Source organism: Chinchilla lanigera, unplaced genomic scaffold (genome assembly GCF_000276665.1).
Source record: "Chinchilla lanigera isolate Chin_1 unplaced genomic scaffold, ChiLan1.0 scaffold00058, whole genome shotgun sequence".
In the NCBI taxonomy this organism is placed as follows: Eukaryota; Metazoa; Chordata; class Mammalia; order Rodentia; family Chinchillidae; genus Chinchilla; species Chinchilla lanigera.
In genome coordinates, this window is record NW_004955459.1 from 2,447,782 (window position 1) to 2,461,404 (window position 13,623).

Below are 13,623 nucleotides of genomic sequence, written 5' to 3' on the forward strand. Positions count from 1 at the left end.
TATATATATAAAATCTACTATTCCAAACAAGTCTAAATGCATGAAGAACATGATACAAGGCATTTAAAAATAACAAAAAGGAAAAAAAAAAGAGAAAGTTGAGGGACTAGGACAATGCAGATACACAAAGAAAAATATGTGAAGATAATATGAATCACAGGAGATGAAAAAAGGGAAAATAATAAATTGTAGTGTAAGAAAATTACGTTGAAAAAAAAATTATTTGGAACTCTGCATTAAAAGGAAATACTGCCCTATGATAAATGTTATCATTATTTATATTTAAAATGGAACAATAAAAAAAAACTTTCAAAAAAGGACTACTGTACACCTGAAAATATTAACCCAGAACAAGACTACCATGCTACAGGGTAGAAAATTATTACTCTACAAAAAAAAAAAAAAAAAATTCTGTAGGTTTCTAGACAAAAAAGACAATAAAGCTAGGGATATAACGTCAGAGATGGAGGATTTGCCTACATTGGTATAAGGCCCTTGGTTGAATCCCTAGCCCTGTGCAAAAAAAGTACACCAAACATGCAAGGGAGTAAAATGAGATTACTATCACTTACATTATCTGCAGGAAGACTTTATGCTGAAAGAAGTTTAAATATGTTTAAGATAGTCAAGGAAAGAAAGATGAACCAAGGTTTTATATGCAGAATTTGAGTTCAAAGGGCACACAGAAACTAGTACCTAAATACACAAAAGCTGAGGAAATACTGTTTCCATGAATCCTTTCTGAGGAATCTACCAGTAAGCAACATCAGAAAAGCCAAATGAGCTGGATGTAGTAGTGCACGCCTATAATTCCAGCACTCTAGGAGGCTGAGGCAGGAGAATTGCAAGTTCAAACCTAGCCCAAACAACTCACTGACTAGCAAGACCCTGTCTAAAAATTAAAATGGACTTTAGGTATAGCTCAGTGTGAAGGTCCTGGGCTCAACCCCTAGCACCAAAGACAGGACAAAAGGGAAGGAGGAAGGAAGGGTGGGGAGAAAGCATAGAGAGAGAGATAGGAAGAGGGAAATAGAAGAGGGACAGAAAGGGGGAGAGCAGATGCACATAAGAAAGAGAAAGGAGGGCCAAATGACTAGAGACATGAGTGTAAAACTGTTGATCAAAAAGGGTATACATTATTTCTAGAACTAGGATGGAATTAGGTTGATAAGGTAAGACAGTATAATGTGAAACATACACGCTCTGTAGGTAGGAGCTACACTACTCCATAGTGCATTAGGTAGAAAACACTCATTTTTTAAAGAGGCGAAGAAAGAATAGGGATCACCAAGCTGAAAGAAAATTAGTATAGTACTGTATCTATACTGTGAACAAAGCAAATGAGCATGGTGAGATAATCTAATTATATCTTAACTGAGATCCTTGAGAACAAGGGTTCTCCACACAGAAGAGAGATACAGACATTAAGCAATAGGCCTGAATTTGAACTGGAAATATCAGTATGAGCTCACAAGTCTATCACCTTTACACAGTACTATATATATCCTGCCCTAAGATACAGACATAGTTATTTTCTCTCTACACACTTAAAAGGCCTAAAAACAATGACCAACTCATTAGCAATAAATATCTCTATACTTTTAAAAATCATTCCCAAGGAGTTGGCAGTATGGTTCAGTGGTAAAGCACATGTACAAGTACTTGGGTGCCATTTCCAGTACCAAAAAAAAAAAAAAAAAAAAAAACTATTTCCTAACACCCAACACACACACACACACACACACACACACACACACACACACAGTTTAATGAACCTTTTAGAGAAATAGCTGATTGTAAATCTATACAGCCAAAGATTATACAAAATGATCCTAAAGCTTCTTAACATACTAAATACAGCAATCAATGTGGTACTACAAATACAGACAAACATAGAACAATGGAATAGGAGTTCAAAAATAAACATCTGTATATGAGATACAATGATTTTTGACAAAGGTGCCAACTCCATTCAATGGGGAAAAGGCTGCCTTTTCAACAAACTGAACTCGGAAAAACAGATATTCATATGCAAGTGTGAAGTTGGATCCTTATTTTATACCATATGCAATAACTAATTCAAAGTGGATCAGTGACATAAGCTATTGCTAAAACTACATACTTTCAGAAGAAAATACAGGATGAAATTTTAGTAACCCTGGATTTGACAGTTTCTTGGATGTGACACCAAAAGGCAATAAAAGAATAAAACTGGTCTTTAAAATTAAAAATTTCCACACCAATGGATACTATCATGTCAACAGAGTAAAATGGCAACCCACTCATGGAATGGGAAAAAAATATTTGCAAATCATGTATCTGAAAAAGTTGATTAGGACTAATACCCAAAATATATAAAGAATTTAACAAAAACCAACCACTCAAATTTAAAAATGTACATAGGCACTGAACAGACATTCTCCAAAGAAGATGTACAAGTGGCCACTAAGTGTATAAAAAGATTCTCTACATCAATAATCATTAGGGAGAATCTGGTCTTGGTGGCACACACCTGTAATCCCAGCACTCGGGAGGCTGAGGCAGGAGGATCGCCATGAGTTCAAGGCCAGCATGGGCTCCATAGTGAGTTCAAAGCCAGCCCAAACTACATAGCGAGATCCTGTCTCAAAAACAAAAACAAAACTAAACACTTAACATCAGTTCTACTTCTCATTTTAAAATAAATTATAAATCCCAGAAAAAAAGTGACAATTCTGTGATTCAATTCCATGACAACTGCAATCTATCCCATCATTGCATCAGACATCTTACAAAATGCTACTGTTGGGCTGGGGATATAGCTCAGTGGCATAAGCACATGCCTGGCAAGCGCAAGGTCCTGGGTTCGATTCCCAGTAACAAAAGAAAAAGTGCTGTCCAGAAGCACTGGACTTACCTGCTGGAAGGCTTGAATTGTAGCTGAGTAGGAATGAAGAGACAGGCAAAATTTCAACAAATTCTGTTGTAGAGGTGATAGAAATGGAAACGCAGCTTCCAATATTGCATGATAATAGGAATAATTAGTACCTGTCAAGAAAGAACATGAATCTAAACAACTCAATATAACTAGTGACAGCCAAATAAAATAGTTCATAAAGCTATAGGTTGCAAAGGTATGTGACTACAAAATTTTACCAGTATATTGTCTAGAACTTTTGCTGAATGTTCAAAATATCCTGGATACAGAATGCAGTTGAACATTTCCTTTCTTCTTCCCTTTTCCCAAACTATTCCCTTTCTCTGAACTGCTATTTTCCCACTTACCTGGATAACCACCTACCTATTCCCAAAGAATTCAGCTGTGAAATCACTTACTCCAGGAAGTCACCCCGATTCCTATTCCATGCTACAATGGACTAGTGACAGCTCTTCTTGAATCCCAGACTATTTCTCTGCTCAGCTCTTTCACTTATCATATCCTTTATAAAGTCTTTTGTACCTTAGAGTACTGTTCTGTGATAGTGCATATGCTTAATCTGCATGAGGCCCTACAGTCTAAAATAATTATAGTATTTGGCTCTTCCTGGCTAGCACTGTAGCTCTAGTCATTAAAGACTAAAAAAATGCTTTCTATTAACTGCCACATCATACATACTATAAAAGATAACATTTTTTTCTAATATTTTCCCAGACACCACAGTGAAAGAAGTATTTGCTTCAATTTTACCGTGATGATCTGATGATCCAATATTTTGACTGGCTTCTACAAAATTCCAAAATTTCTCTTGATTGTCTTCTGCTAAAAACTCACTGGGAGAAAAGGAGGAAATGTTAGAAATAAAACTTAATAAAAATCTCCTAACATAAACTACATTACTACAGAGAATAAAAAGTTTAAAAATTTCCAAATGTCCATAGTTTGGCTTTTAATTTATGTCTTTCTTAATAATAAATCTTACTAGCTTACTAGCTATTAATAACATATAGCTTAATAACATTTACTTCACTGTATTTAAGAACCCTGAAATAATAAAAATGTTGTAACAGGGAAATTCTGATATTAACAAAGCTTATGAGATCCCCCTAACAAAAATACTATCAGTAGTGGAAGCAGAGTTAGAAACTAATAATTCTACTACTAGTTCTGCTCACTTATTTTCTGAAGACCTTACAAAGAACAAAAACCATGTTTTGCCTAAAGATTCTCCTACAGTAAATATAAACCCTAGAAAATTGCAAAGAAGCAAAAGACAACACATTACAATTTTTTAATACCCATAAATCTAAATTTTCAAGATCATCATATTTATGTTAACATTAACACTGATCTAACAAAATCAGATCTAAAATGTCAATATCACCTTAATCTTTTTCTACTTTCTACTATTAACCTAAAATAACATCTGCTGTGAACTGCTCTTCATCTAAGCATCTAAAATTCCTAAAATAAAACATCTGTAGTAACTGAGTGAATGATTCATATACACTGGTTATCTTCACTCCCAGCCCAGAGAACTAATGTAGTGGTGATCTTTCACTGTCTTAAAGCAAACTACAGATCTGGATCTCAGCTTACCTAGCCAAAGGAAGACTTTCCCATTACTTGTCAACACTGGGGTGTACAACTCTCACTCTACTCCACAGCTAGACACAGAAATATGGGAAAAATAAGAAACATTTCCTGGTAATGCAAAGCTTCTCTAAAAATAGGTTTCTGAAAATACCCATTATCATAATGTATTTAACTATTTAATGCCTCTGTATTTCTCTAGGCTTTCTAGAGTAACAGAAGAATAGTTTACAGTCTAAGAAAACAGTTTCTGAGTCATGATGTGCAAATACACACCAAACTGGTAAATTAAGCCGCATTTATAAGTTAGCAGAAGGGGATGACACATTCTTTCGCTGTGCTGAGAACAAGGACTCATCCAGGTTAAATACATGAAAATTTTTTGAAATATTATTCTTTTTCATCCCAGTACATAAATAAGTCTTACAGGTCTAAGCTGAGAATAGTATTAAGAAAATTAAGTACTAGATCCATAGAAATAATCCAGGGGACAGGAAACTAATGGTAGACATTATGAAAAAGGAACACTGTCATTTCTTTTGGAGTATAATTCATTTTGCATTTTCATTTTGTTTTTTAGCTTCTTATACCTGTGCCTCTAAGTAAAACTCTAGTTTTACAAATAAAATTACATGATATAGGTATTTCTTTTAAAATATTCCAGTGAGATGGGAAGAAGGTAATAGTGGTTACCATACTGATAACTGCTCAAAATGACTGATGGGCTGGGTGTGGTGACACATATCTGTGATCCCAGCTTTCTAGGAGGCTGAAAAGAGCAATCACAAGCTCAAGTGACTTAGTGAGATCCTGTCTCCAAAACGATAAATAAATAAAAAGGGCTGGGGCTGTAGTTTAATGCAAAGGCTCTGGGTTCAATCTCCAATATCAAAAAGGAAGGAAGGAAGGAAAGGGGAAGGCGTGGAGGAAGGAAAGAAGGGAGGGAGGGAAGGGGAAAGGAAGGAAGGAAGAGACTGATAGGTATGTGGAGAGCATATACCACTGTCTCCATTTATAAGCATTTCAAAAAGTCATAATAAAGTTTGCCATCTATGACTCCACTGCTGCCCCACAGCAAAAAAAAACCCTACAAACAACCTGAATGTCCACCAGGTAGCACAAATCTGGTGGTAAACTTTCCAAAGCTACTGTGAGATAAGAACAGATATTCTTCTAAACAGGGCTCGAAGAGGAAGGGAAAGAAATGTCTAAGGGAAGTCTTCAATGCAACAGTCACCAGGTTCAGCACATTCACCTGTATCCACAAATCCACAAAACCACCCTGTTATAAATATTTTCAAAAAGAAGCTGCCACTCAGAGACACTGTGAACTTGCTCAGGGGCACAGAAACAGTAAATAAAAGCACAATCTAAAAATGTACACAGGAATAGTTTTAGTCCCTATGGGATAGTCATGAGGCTGGCACAAGGTCTATGATAACTACATGCCTTGATGTGTAGAGAAAGATTTTGCCCCTTCATCTTTACCCAGGAGGACAGGGAGCCACAAGCCATCATCAGACACAGATGAAGAGTGGCAGCCTCTGAAAGCTCTGGAAGGAAACACAGAGTACTTTCAAAGAAGCAGAGCTCCTTCCTGAGTTGCCTACAAGCCTCACGACCTTGGCCACAGGTTTGCAAATAGCCACAGGACAGAAGAGGCCTAAAAACAATGACCAGGGACATCATGAAAAGGGATGTTTATGGTACAGAATTTAGAGAAGGAATTTTTAGCCTACTCCACAATGATTGAAGCAACTGAAAAAACCTGAGGAACTGAGGATGACAATTTGGCCTGCTTTCTTAAAAGCCCATAGGTATATGCCCTAAGGCTCTTTCAGGACAAAGGGCAAATTCCAAAAAACTAGTTGGTATCAATACAAGTGAGAGAAGTCAATGTAACTCAGCTAAGAATGTTTCAAGCAAAATATCATGAAACATCTGTTATGGTTAACTGTTCAAAATTATTCCAAAAGTGCTAATAAATCTCAGTGCATGAGATTTATATCAAATCATCCAAAATACAATTACAAATAGGAAAAGCGAAGTAAAACAAAACTTGAGTTACCAGGGTCCTGACTCAAGCAGTCTAGGATCTCCAACAACCCTCAGCTACTTCACTTGCACAACCAGCCATAATCCAATGAAGAAGCACCAGAGGAGCTCAACCCATCTATCACTTTAGTTACTGTAAAACCACTATGCAATGCACACAGTGGTGCTGGGACTTGTTCTGGTGGGGGTTCTGGTTTTTTCTTGTTTTGTTTTGGTTTTTTTGCCATTTCATTGCTGAGCGAAGGGAGGCACGAGGTATATGGAAGGAGTCTGCTCAGCAGAAGTCCATTCAGCCCTGTGTGTCCAGATCAGCTCCCACTGACCCCTCCCCATGAGTTCTCTTCCCCACACCAGACAAGGTTCTCCTTGGCAGGGTAACTATCCACATAACCAACGTAACACACTGCTTCATTCAAATGTTTTAAGGAATTAAAGAAGAAAAGTTAAAGAACAAAATTCTAAGCTGAAGACAACACAGACAGACCACAAAGTTAACTGAAGTGACCTGATAATTCCAATTCCTAGTATCAAACATTGAGAATTGCAAGTGCTTGCTATATGATCTACCACATTTATCCTTTGGAAAGATTTCCTTCAATCCCAACTATATATTATTTGTGATATAATAAATAAGTTTCTGTGCATAAGCATGTAAAAACTGGCTATAAAAAGCGGTATCTCAGCCACGTATGATAGCCAATCTATGTAATCCCAGCACTCTGAGAGGCTGAGGCAGGAAGATCCTGAGTTTCAGCCCAGCTTAGGCAACTTAGTGAGACCCTATCTCAATAGAAAAAAGAAAAAAGGACTGCAGATGTAGCTCAATTTTTGTGAAACCCCTAGGTTCAATCCCCAATATTGCAAAGAAAAAAAGGTATTTTATGGTATGTATATTATAAACACTAGCTAAAAAGCACCCTTGGAATTGAAAATGTCCCAAGAAATCATTGACTATATTGTATTTTATCAATTTTAAAACATGTAATTGTTTTATGAAAAATGCTACCAATTTTAATTGCTAAGATAATTTCTTGATTTGATTTTGTAGAGGTTACAATATAGAACACAGACACCTTGGGACAGATAAACCTGTCCTCCTCCTCCACCACCCAACTCAGTCCCTACACTCTCCAACCCTGGCGTCTTCACTCGGTTTTCAGGAGACCATGTGCTCTCCCCGCAACCCCTGCCTTGCCCAGCTCTCTTCTCTTGCACTTAGTAAGAACCCCTTAAAACTGTCCTCGCCAAGAAGAAAATTTCTTTTAAATATAACTCGCTCTTTCCTTGTAATCACACTTAAACTTTTTCGGAAGACAAAATAATAATTTAACCAATTCTACATATTTGTCTAACAAAGTTCCGGAGCTTCTCTGGATCAATACAGCCTTGTCCCTACTGAAAGATTCTGTGTCCTAACAGCCTTTATACAGTACAGAGCACATTAATAAATGTATCTGAGGATCATAATCTCATTCCTGAAAGCTGCTGAATATTCATTCATTTCCTGGAAGAGCCTACATTTATATTCAAATATGTGAAAGAAAAGATCTTTTTACCTGGCTTCTAGCAACAGTGGGTAGGAAAACCACTTTGCTGTGAGAGAGGTTGTAATGGCTTTTGAATCTGCTTTTACTGAGGAGAAGAGCCATAATGCAGTGAGTACAATTAGAAGTCTCATTTTACAACAAAGCCCTAGAAAGAAAAAAAAAGGTAATGTTTAAATCTTAATACTTAGAGACACAAAATAACAATCTTAATACCTAGAGATACAACAGAACGTTGAAGTTGCAAAAATAGGACCATCTTAAACAATAATACTTGTGGAGTGATTGATACATAGTTAAAGGTTGGTAGTTCATTACATTCTTCCCTATAGAGGCTCTACTTCATTTCCTGGGGAATCTATACAATATAGAAGTAGAAAAGTCAGTTGGTGGTGCACCAAGTTTTACCCACAAATGTTTTATAAAGCATGAGGTAAATTAAGCTGAAATAGATGAAAACATAAATAATAGATGAGTGTTGTGGGTTGCATTTTATCCTCTGTGAAAATAAGCTTAACTCCCAAATTCCAGTCCCTCAGAATGTGAAATTATTTGGAGACAGGGTCTTCACAGAGGTAAGCAAGTTAAGATGAGGTCATTAAGATGCACTAATTCAATGTAACTAGCATAATGGAAAAGGAAATGTGGGACACAGAAAGAGACTCTGGGGAGCACACAATATGAAGAGACACAGGGAGAACTCCAGGTGAAGAAAGACAGACACTGAAATCATACTGCACCTCAAGGAATGCCTGGGACTACCTTGGAAGAGGCAAGGAAAGATGACCTAGAGCTTCAGAGAATCATGGAACATGATTTAGGAATAAATTTCCATTGTTCTAAGCCATCAAGTTTGTAGTATATTGTTATGGCAGCCTTAGGAAACTAATATGACTCTCTAAAGTAACTAACTCAAAGACAGGTTCTGGAATGAACAAATATAAGAATTCAATGGGTTTCAAGGGCACTCATCCTCATCTACACAACAGGGAAACCAAGTGACTAGCAAGCAGCACAGTCACAGCATGCAGCTTCTAGCTCCTGTCAACAGCCTCGCTCAGAGCCTCACAGAGAGTGACCAGGCCATTTCAGAAACAGTCTCCAGTTGATGATTTTCTCATCCCAGAACCTGCCTAACAGAACTTTAATCAGCTGTCCCGCAGAGATATATAAAAGTTAGCATCCAGAGGGAGGGGACAGAGCTCAGCGGCAGAGCACTTGCCTAGCATTTGGGAGACACGAGGTTCAAACCCTCAGCCCCACAAATAAAACATAAATAAATATAAGATTGTTGGGTGTGCATAGTGGCCCTACTACTCAGAAGGGTGAGGCAGGGGGGATGAGAACTGCCTGAGCCCAGGATTTCAAGGCTAACCTGGCTAAGACCTCATGTAAGGGAAGGAGGGAAAGGAAAGGGAAATGTTAGCATTCAGGCCCCAAGAGGATGAGACTCTGTGGGAAGACTAGCATCTGATATGGCTTACCCAGTTTCACCCCAGTTCCTCTATATTGGTCATATATCTGACAGGAAGAGACAATAATATTGGGGAAACCAATCAATACCTTCTTTCTACAAGAATTATAAAGCCAGGCATGGCGGCACATGCCTGAAATCCTGGCACACGGTAGGCTAAGACAGGAGGATCGCCCTAAGTTCAAGGCCAGCCTGGGCTACACAATGACTTCAAAGCCAGCCTTAACTATATAATGAGCCCTTGTCACCTCCCCCAAAAAATCACAGTTTGTGCTAACATCCTGTTTTCTATAATATACAGTCCCTGAAAAATAATGGTCAAAAGCAAAATCAACTATAGCAAAAAGAAAAATGGCTTTTAAAAGAGTTTTAAATTCAGGGACTACCAGCTCTTCTGTGGGAAAAAAAAAGTATGAACATCACATTTATAAATAAAGATGCTCAGAAGTATTTTTTTTTAAATCAATATTTATAAAGACCACTGTGGAGACTGGAGAAACAAAAGAATCTATGCACAAAAATAAAATCTGAAAACAGGCCTAACCAAACTAAACCTTTGACAATGAAACCTGCTAGCAATGACTCCAGGCTGAAGCAGGGGAAAGATGCAGGCTCCTGTCAGAACCTTCTAGTGTTATAGAATTTATACAAGTATAATTCCACAGAGTGGTGATTCATGATGAATGACAGTTGAACACTATTTACCACACGGTAACCCCAGACAGACAGCAGGTAGAGTGATAAGAGAATTGGGATCAGGACAAAAGACTCCTCAGGAAATCCTACCCTTTACTGAGCAATGGGCTAGCTTTACATACCCCATGTTACCTAACATTCACAAACAATAACTGGGGACTGAATTTCCCTAAGGGTTGTAATCATGTCTACAAGTTCCACAGTACTACGCTACAAGGACTGATCAAAATATTCACAGAATATTTTTTTCTTAAAAGTTATTATAGTAAAAGACACATTGCCATTAATCCCCTTCAAAATATGCCCCCTTCAAACACTTATCCTCTCGATCTTGCTACTTTCTGAAGCAGTTCTGAAAGTCCTCATTTATGTCTTTACGAGAAGTAATCAAAAATTATGGTGAATGCTGTTGTCAAGTACCATCCAATGGAAAGGCAAGGTCATGAAAACATCATGGTGTGTCTTCATTCATTTTATACACCAGATCTGGCACCATGCAAATTCTGGCTCTTCCCCAAAGTTAAAATGACCAAGAATGGTAAATGTTTATAACAGATTCTGGATATCAAGGCAGCCAGGACAGCAAAACTAAAGACACTCGTGAAGCAGCCTTCCAAAACTGTTTCAGTGTGAAGGCCGTTGGCTCAATCCCCATACCACCAAAAAACAAAGAAAAACGAAAATCCTATGTGCCTGGGACTTACCCAGAGAACCCCTTGGATTGTTTTAGACAGAAAGTATATATCTGTAAGGTGGGGTATAGCACCATTCCAAAAAAGAACAAGTAGACAGCTACATATTAGAGCTTCTGGTGGCACACTCCTGTCATTTCAGCACTCATGTATGAGCCTAGCCCAGGCTACATAGTGACCTAGTGAGCTACTGTCTCAAACCTTAAAAATTTAATAAGGGCACAGGATGTAGCTCAGTTGGAAGGCCCTAGGTCTAATGTCCAATACTGAGGAGTGGGCATGGTAGAAAAAGGAAGAGGAGGAGGAGTAAGAACTTTGCCACCTTGACCCCACATACTTGATATCACAGGTGTTAACAGAAAAAAGGGTTGTCCAGAGAAACTGCTAAGAACCTCACTGAAGGGGTCTTGTTTGAGGATACAGTACTTCCATTTTATGGGGTCCCTTACCATTCTGACACTAATGGTCCTAAATGAATAGCCTCAGTGATAACAGCTGTCACACTGCACCATGTAGCACTCCAAGATTATAGGCACAACGCCTGTGACATAACACATTAACATAAAACATTCTCTAACAACTGTCTCAACTATTGGTAAACTGGCCAAAACCATACCTGTAAGTTTCTAGTATATTTAAATTAAAATATTAGTCCTTGCTTATTTATCTAAAGTAAAATACAGAAAAGATAAACGGAAATTATGCATGGTAAATTCTTTTCACTTCTGGGGAAACAACAGACACAATGGTTCTAAAATTTAACTCATCCACCTTTTCTTCCTTCATTTTTAAACTGAAGAGCTAACAACCTCTTTAAAAACAACATGCAATCTGCAAGTTTATCAATGTGCACCTGAGTTTCAACATATAGTAGTGAGAAAACATTAGGAAGTACCCTTTCTGAGAAATAAACTCACTTCTCAAGTAACCCTAATATACAATTATCCATATTAGCTAAACCATTTGCTGTGAACCACATACACCTGACTTCAGCTAGTCACTACATACCTGATACAAAAATGATCAGATAACTGCATAAATGTTCCAAATGAATTTTCTTCATAGCCCCGTGTATTCCCGTTTGCTGAAATTACTGTTTACTTCCTTAAATAAAGTGGATTTCAGCTAAGTATATGAAAAGCTAGTCAAGGGGGAAAAGGCTATCATCATCTCCAGTTCTGTGGCATTACCTATCTATTTAAAATGTGTTCAAGCCGGGGATAATGGCATACGCATGTAATCTCAGCACTTAGAGGAGGCTGAGGCAGGAGGACTGCCCCAAGTGCAAGGCTAGCCTGGGCTGCATACTGACATCAAGACCAGCCTGATCTACATAGAGAGATCCCGTCTTAATAAAATAAAACAAAGTGAGTGCTCAAACGCCTGCCAGTGTAAAAGATATTTCAAGAAAAGAGGGCCTTTATATAAAATTGGCCAGGAAGTGCACCAGTGAATGATTCCAAAAAGCATAAGATCCCAGGTCCTGGAATGAACAAAATATGTTCCTTCTCAAATCAGGCAGCAAATACTAAAGAAGCTACAGCTTTCAACCAAGAAACACGGCCAGCTCACATCCATAACTTTTGGCGATGTACGTGATCATATGCTTCTGGCAAGTGCCACACACTAAAACTGAAACCCCGATCTTCCAATTCCCAGCCAACACGTCCCCCAGCATTAAATGAAAAGTACGACCAATATGCATCACCCGAATTCATTTAAGGAAAACAGAAACCTATAAAAGGACCAGGCAGTTCTTCAATCACTCCTGCTAAGTGCTGGTTCTTAATCTACTCGGGGTTAGGTTCGGTCCAAATTCACGTTAGGGCACTTCCTCCTTCCGCACTTGGGCACCTGGGTCTCAAAGCTCCTCAGAGACGACTCCAGACCGCTGAGGGCTGCCCACGGCCAGCCCGAGGACTCGCCACCTTGCGGGGGAGACCACTAGGGACAACTTAGGGCGCTCGCGAAGAGCTGCGACTCGCGCAGGGAGACTGAGGGTAGAGGCGGAAGCTCAAGGTGACCTGGGCACAGGGTCGTCTGACGCGCCGGACCCTCTCCCTATGCACGAGGCCTCCCACTCCCACCCTCGGGTACCTGTCACCGGCCGCGCAGCCGCGGCACACGCTCCGCTCGCGTCCCCCTCGCTGCCCATGCCCGGGCCGCACACCGTCCACCACAGCGCCTGCGACAACGCCGGGGCGGGGCGGGGCGGCGGCGGCGGCGGCGGAGGCTGCGCCAGTGAGAGGCCGACACGCGCCTTTCCCGCGGCTTCACTTGCGAGCCGGTCTCAGGGAAACACCAGCTGCCAATCGCCCCTTTACTTCCGCTTCCTAAAAGCGACGGCCGGAGGACTTCCTTGTACAGAGTAGCGGCCCAGGCAGCCCAGAGCGTCGCGTGGCCGCCATCTTACCCCCGGCAGGCCCCGCCCCTTACTCGCTCTTGCAGTTTGAACCGGGCGAAGGTGACTCCGCGTCACCCAGGTCTCGGAAAGGTGTCTAGGGCAGATGACTTGACCAAATGGGGGTTTCAACTCCCCTCGCACTCCAAGTTGGACTCTGAAACTTATTCCCTTAAGCTTCTGTTAAAAGCACTGCGGCATAATAAAGGACTAGTTGTTTAAGTGTTTCTGACTATCTCGGACTTTATCCT

At 39.5% G+C, this 13,623-nt stretch overlaps 1 protein-coding gene across 3 annotated transcripts in view; it reads right to left on the bottom strand.

Annotated features, from left to right (window-relative positions):
- The window catches only part of Uggt1 (UDP-glucose glycoprotein glucosyltransferase 1), a 113,229-nt gene extending 99,836 nt beyond the window's left edge, over positions 1-13,393 (bottom strand). For 2 of the 3 annotated variants that reach the window (XM_013521040.1, XM_005397560.2), the window contains exons 1-4: positions 13,069-13,393; positions 8,122-8,257; positions 3,668-3,750; positions 2,897-3,027 (exon numbers count right to left, since the gene is read on the bottom strand). In XM_013521040.1, the coding sequence (XP_013376494.1) occupies positions 2,897-3,027; positions 3,668-3,750; positions 8,122-8,257; positions 13,069-13,126 (408 nt within the window). In that variant the 5' untranslated portion in view covers positions 13,127-13,393. The remainder of the gene's footprint in view (positions 1-2,896; positions 3,028-3,667; positions 3,751-8,121; positions 8,258-13,068) is intronic. The other variant, XM_005397561.2, reaches the window with a different exon arrangement.
- Between the last annotated feature and the right edge of the window lie 230 nt (positions 13,394-13,623).